Raw genomic sequence first — 6,196 nt, 5'->3', positions numbered from 1 at the left:
TTCTTTCCCTTGACGCCTTCTTTACGTAAAAACTACATTTCCCATGAGCACCCATAGGCGTCCACGTAGCGCAGCCCTTCGTCGTCGCTCGCGCCCTTTATACTCACTTCCGCCCGCGCGCCACTTCTTTTTCTTTCGGCGGAGCGCGGCGACAAGATGGCCGTGCAAATTTCCAAGAAGAGGAAGGTGAGCCTCTGGGGACTGGGTTCGGGGAACGACTGCGCCGCGAGGGTCAGGGGCTTCTCGGGTGCCACTGCGAGGCCTGCAGCTCCGTGCCCTGCCCTGGGAAGCGGCTTAGGCTTCCTGGCATTCCCACGGGCCGCGGATGGCGGTGGATTGAGTGAGAGGCCCGAGCCAGGCGGGCGCTGTGTGGCCGGGTAAGGGAGAGACAGGTTTTTCTCTGGTTCCGAGTGAAGCACAGAGAGATGGGGACCAGGCGCCCCTTCTGTCCCGGAGAAGGCGTTTGTGAGCATTTTTTGGTCAACGGAATTAGTAAACATCGTATTTTGAGGGCGTGTGTCATTTCCCTCATGTCTTATCCCATGGTTTTGGGAAGGAGAGGCAGCAGTGTATACTTGTCTTCTTACTGGTGGAGTCTGGGTACAGTCTGCTGGTCCCACGACCTCAACATGAAGGGTTACTGACGATTGCTTGCTCCGTCTGAGGACCCCGGGAGGAAGCTGCCTCGGATTTAACGCTTTGTTATTCCATGGGAAAGAACTGTGTAAAAATTATTAGCTTTAAAAATAGACAGTTTGTCATTTCGTATACCTACACTTCGATGTTAAAATTAAATCCACAACTCTTGTGAGTTAGGATTTTCCAGCTCTGTTTACAGTTAAAACCACAGGTACCGTAAGGCCAGATAACATGGCTGGGATTCTTTAGACGGTCCAGGTTGTGTCTGCAAGTGAGAGAGCTTATATAGGTTAAGTCCACTATCTATTCTGTTCCTTCACAGTGACAAGTACAGTGTCTTTGCTGTGCTGAGTGAAGTGTAAATAGGCTATTTTAGAGCAGTTTCTTGTTTTGCATGTGGAACTGTTTTAAACCCTTCGGTGAAGAGATGATGACGAGTCTGACTTGGGGGTGTTGCCTTCGCCCAGGTTGCCTACTCTGTGCTGCATTCTGTGGCACAGTTTAAACGGCCCCGGTTGAAGTAACTTCCTAAAGATGACCTAGAGGCATTTGTCTGAGAAGGGTTGCTGCACTCCTGTTGGAACAAGGGTTTGGAACCATTGGTTGGAGGTATTTAGTTTTGGGGAGGGATCCATTGACTAATAAGACACTGGCTCAGGCGAAAGTGAGCCTACACCGATGTCCTAATTTTGAACTTCGCTTTTTTTGGATTAGTTTGTCGCTGATGGCATCTTCAAAGCTGAACTGAATGAGTTTCTTACTCGGGAGCTGGCTGAAGATGGCTACTCTGGAGTTGAGGTGCGAGTTACACCAACCAGGACAGAAATCATTATCTTAGCCACCAGGTAAAACTCACTTGACTGGCCATCACCTATAATTGTTGTAAATGCTAAGTTGGTTTATTCCTTTTTTTTTTTTTTTTTTTTTTTTTGTGAGACAGTGTCTTGCTCTGTCCCCAAGGCTGGAGTGCAGTGGTGAGATCTCTGCTCACTGCAAGCTCCGCCTCCCAGCTTCCTGCCATTCTCCTGCCTCAGCCTCCTGAGTAGCTGGGACTACAGGGGCCAACCACCATGCCCGGCTAATTTTTTGTATTTTTAGTAGATTCGGGGTTTCACTGTGTTGGCCAGGATGGTCTCAATCTCCCGACCTCGGGATCCGCCCACCTCAGCCTCCCAAAGTGCTGGGATTACAGGCATGAGCCACGGCGCCCGGCCGGTTTGTCCTTTGTGAACTTAAGGGGATAGACAGCCAGTGAGTCTGGGCTTAGTGAATGTAATTGCTTCTTAAAAGCTGGATTTTAAGGCCAGGCATAGGATCGCTTGAGCTCAGGAGTTCAAGACCAGCCTGGGCAACATGCAGAAACCCCCTCTCTAAAAAAGATTAAAAAAGGGTGTGGTGGTGCATACCTGTGGTCCCAGCTATTCCAGAGGCTGAAGCAGGCGATGGCTTGAGCCCAAGAGGTCCAGGCTGCAGTGAGCCATTGGTGTGATCCAGCCTGGGTGACAGAGAGAGACCCTGTCTCAAAAAAAGCTGCATTTTGAAAATTTAACTTTAGTTTTTGTCAATGAAAATTACATGCTTTGGCCGGGCGCGGTGGCTCACGCCTGTAATCCCAGCACTTTGGGAGGCCGAGGCGGGCGGATCACAAGGTCAGGAGTCCACGGTGAAACCCCGTCTCTACAAAAAATACAAAAAAAATTAGCCGGGCGTGCTGGCGGGCGCCTGTAGTCCCAGCCAGTCAGGAGGCTGAGGCAGGAGAATGGCTTGAACCTGGGAGGCGGAGCTTGCAGTGAGCAGAGATCGTGCCACCGCACTCCAGCCAGACTCCGTCTCAAAAAAAAAAAAAAAAGAAAATTATATGCTTTGTGGCAGAGATTTTGCTACCACATATATATGCAAGATTTAAAGTTAAATCTAGCATTTGTGAGAGTCATGAATTGTCACTTTTTCCCCGCCCAGAACACAGAATGTTCTTGGTGAGAAGGGCCGGCGGATTCGGGAACTGACTGCTGTAGTTCAGAAGAGGTTCGGCTTTCCAGAGGGCAGTGTAGAGGTGAGTGATTTTGGCGTATGCCAGAGATAATGGCTCTTCAGAATGATAACTTCTAAAAACTGGGAGACTTTGTTCATTACAAATGGACTGATATAACTTTGTTGAAATTCTCTTAATGAATAATGGGCTTAACTTTGTAAGCCTGTTCTGCTAATGGCTGATAGTTAAAGGATTTTACATTCAACTTGGGTATAGAAATGATGCATATGATGGATTGACTATCCCCATTGGTGTACTTGGTATGGCCAAAGGAGCCAGGATGGGAGGGCAAGGAACCTGCACTGTGTGTAGGTGGTAGAAGTGCTTTAGGAATTGAGGGATACTGAAATTATATGCTGTTTGTGATGGTGTTGTGCAGTCTTTTGGCCTCCGTAGGCCACATTGGAAGAATTATCTTGGGCCACACTACTGGTAGCGCAAAAAGTCACGATGTTCAATTTTTGTTGGGCCACAATCAAAGCCATCTCCTGGGCAACATGCGGCCTCTGGGTTGGGCAAGCTTGGTCTAGAAAGTGATGCTTGTGTGACAAATGCCAAATTTTCAACTTTCAGTTGAAAACAGTGGTGATGGTAACAGGATGTCCTTTCCTTCCTTCAAAGCTTTATGCTGAAAAGGTGGCCACTAGAGGTCTGTGTGCCATTGCCCAGGCAGAGTCTCTGCGTTACAAACTCCTAGGAGGGCTTGCTGTGCGGAGGTAAGTGTCCTGAGATCTAATGGTCATGACCTTTTGTGTGTATCAAAATATATGTCTCCTGTTTGTTGATTAGCAGATGAACTGTTATAAAGTGACAGGATCTGCTAGTCTCCCAGGATTATAGTAAGATACTAAACCATGCCCTCACTGAACTGGCAGACTAGCAAGACTATGAAAGCAGTGAGAACCATAAAGGGTGGTCAATGCTGTAATGGAGAAGTGTTCTGGGTGCTTTGGGAGTTCAACATAAATAGAACTGTCCAAGGAGGGGACCAACTCCTGTTGGTCTTCTCGAGGAGGCTTTACAAAGAGCCCTGTTGGGGAGTGCGGTGGGCAATGAAGAATAATTAGGCCTGTTACTGGGTGTGTGTTATGTATCCCTAGGTAGAAGTGCCTTAGTACTTGTGGGATACCATGAAACTTCAGTAGGAATCATTTGGATCTACTTAAATCCACTCTTTAAGTGTTCACTCTTAAAATGGTACTCTGAAGAGATAAGATAGACCTGATGTGAGAGAGCTTAAAATCTAGACACTTAACCTCTGAGTTGCACGCAGATAGTAATGTGAGGGTGTACTGGTAAGATTTCAACAGGAAGTTCTTTGTGCAGTTTGACTGTAAAGGCATTGAAATGCCTTGCCTAGAGGAATGATAGGAAAACTGTGCTGTAGGAAGGTTGACTGGTAGGGATGGGTAGTGTAGACAAGGCCGTAGGTAAGGACCTAGAAAAGACTGCTTACCTGGTTCGAGTGCCCGCTACGCGCTTAGAACAATGGTTCTCAGAAGATTAGTGCCAGTCCTAGATCCACCAAATAGGAAACTGGATGTGTGACTCAGCAGTCTGTCTTAGTAACCCCTCCACATGCTAGTTGCACACATTGAAGCAAGTTAATGTACTTCTGAGCCTGGGATCTACTATCTTCTAAGCTGGACCATCATACCACCTCTTAGTTGTGGAATATTAAGTAAGATAATGTGAAAGGGCCTGGAGGTGGCTAGCTCTCCGGTTAGTATCTCGCAGAGTGTAAACTACTGAATGAGTTGGGGGGTAGGACATATTTTAAAATGTTTTATCAGCATTCTAATAGCAAGGTAGCCAGGATCCTAGGTGGGTTAGCTTTCCTAGTGAATGAGACTTCGGAGGTTGCAGAGTATTACAAGGGACCACAAAGTGGGTAATTGGAGTTTAAAAATGTGGTTCTCAATTTTGATTATACGTGAGAATCACCCAGGGAGCATTTTTAAATACATGTGCCTGTACTTTGCCCATTTAATTGGCCTAGAGTAGGGCCTAGACATCAGGGTTTCTTTTGTTTTTTGTTTTAGCCTTCCGAGGTGATTCCAGTATGCAGCCAGAGTTGGAAAGTACACGTTTAGGAGCTTGACATACTTGATGAATATTACCCTAAGATTCCGTGTGATAGGTGTGGAAGAGAATTGATATCATTGGGGCCAGACTCCGGTCAGATTTATTCTCCATTAAAGGAACATTGAATACTAAGTTTTTGTTTTGTTTTTTAAACTTGGTGGAGGTCCTTGATAATAACACAAGTGGATCTCTTTTCTTCTAAAGGGCCTGCTATGGTGTGCTGCGGTTCATCATGGAGAGCGGGGCCAAAGGCTGCGAGGTCGTGGTGTCTGGGAAACTCCGAGGACAGAGGGCTAAATCCATGAAGTTTGTGGATGGCCTGATGATCCACAGCGGAGACCCTGTTAACTACTACGTTGACACTGCTGTGCGCCATGTGTTGCTCAGACAGGGTGAGCAGCTGAGAGTGCTTGTCAAAGGGCATTTGTGGATAGATTTGGTTTTCCACAGACATCTAAAAATTTGGGGGAGTTTATCATGGAAGCTGCTGGGTATGTTCATATTCCTTGGTATATCGATTACCACATTGATCTGTAAGAATCAAATTGCTGAGACCTGTCAGATCCAAGAGTTGGTTTGTCTTTTTCAGCCATCTGTGTACCCTTCAGTGATGACATGATGACGAGTCAGAAAGGTCACCTCCTGCTCTTGGTCCTTGTCAGTACCATGTTCTGTGGTGCTGTGCATGAGTTCCTTCTGCAGAAGTGTCCTATTCATTGATTGATTTAGAGGCATTTGTCTGAGAAGGGACCAGACCCAGGAGTGCTTGAGTAAACTACTTGCTCTCTTTGGTCTTGTGTGATGGGGGCCGGTGAGATCCCAGCTGTGTGCTAACAACTGTGGTGTCCTCTAGGTGTGCTGGGCATCAAGGTGAAGATCATGCTGCCCTGGGACCCAACTGGTAAGATTGGCCCTAAGAAGCCCCTGCCTGACCATGTGAGCATCGTGGAACCCAAAGATGAAATACTGCCTACCACTCCCATCTCAGAACAGAAGGGTGGGAAGCCAGAGCCGCCTGCCATGCCCCAGCCAGTCCCCACAGCGTAACAGGTATGTCTGCAGGGGCAGGGGCCTCTTGGGGTAGAATAGGGTCCTTCCTAGTCTTTCTGTTAATACTTGTATCCCACATTCTGGTAAGCATTTGGTGAATAAAAGTTGCATTTATTTACTTTATGTGGGAGAATACAAGTTGAAACCTGGGGTCTATTTAACCCTCAGTTGGGTTGGGACAGGTGTTTGCCTTTATTTTCAGAAGTTCCTGCTTTCACTCGTGTGTATGAAATGAAATAGGTTTCCCTTATCTTCCCTTAATTGCTCAAGTTTTGTTTTTTTTTGTTTTTTGTTTTTTTTGTTTTTTTTGTTTTTTTTTTTTGAGACATAGTCTTGTTCTGTCACCCAGGCTAAAGTGCAGTGGCACGATATTGGCTCACTGCAACCTCT

General features: G+C 46.7%; 1 protein-coding gene across 7 annotated transcripts in view; it reads left to right on the top strand.

Moving 5' to 3' along the window:
• The first annotated feature begins 105 nt into the window (after window positions 1-105).
• RPS3 (ribosomal protein S3) overlaps window positions 106-6,196 on the top strand; it is a 23,206-nt gene continuing 17,115 nt past the window's right edge. For 2 of the 7 annotated variants that reach the window (XM_012002032.1, XM_012002031.1), the window contains exons 1-6: window positions 106-186; window positions 1,354-1,484; window positions 2,599-2,692; window positions 3,293-3,387; window positions 4,961-5,148; window positions 5,610-5,806. In XM_012002032.1, the coding sequence (XP_011857422.1) occupies window positions 157-186; window positions 1,354-1,484; window positions 2,599-2,692; window positions 3,293-3,387; window positions 4,961-5,148; window positions 5,610-5,803 (732 nt within the window). In that variant the 5' untranslated portion in view covers window positions 106-156 and the 3' untranslated portion in view covers window positions 5,804-5,806. Of the gene's footprint in view, window positions 187-1,353; window positions 1,485-2,598; window positions 2,693-3,244; window positions 3,388-4,960; window positions 5,149-5,609; window positions 5,807-6,162; window positions 6,167-6,196 lie in introns of all 7 variants that reach the window. The other 5 variants (XM_012002027.1, XM_012002028.1, XM_012002029.1 and 2 more) reach the window with 5 other exon arrangements.

The sequence above is a fragment of the Mandrillus leucophaeus genome, unplaced genomic scaffold (assembly GCF_000951045.1).
Source record: "Mandrillus leucophaeus isolate KB7577 unplaced genomic scaffold, Mleu.le_1.0 Scaffold674, whole genome shotgun sequence".
Lineage (NCBI taxonomy): Eukaryota > Metazoa > Chordata > Mammalia > Primates > Cercopithecidae > Mandrillus > Mandrillus leucophaeus.
Note: the sequence above shows the minus strand (reverse complement) of the source record. Positions and strands in the feature narration are given on the sequence as shown.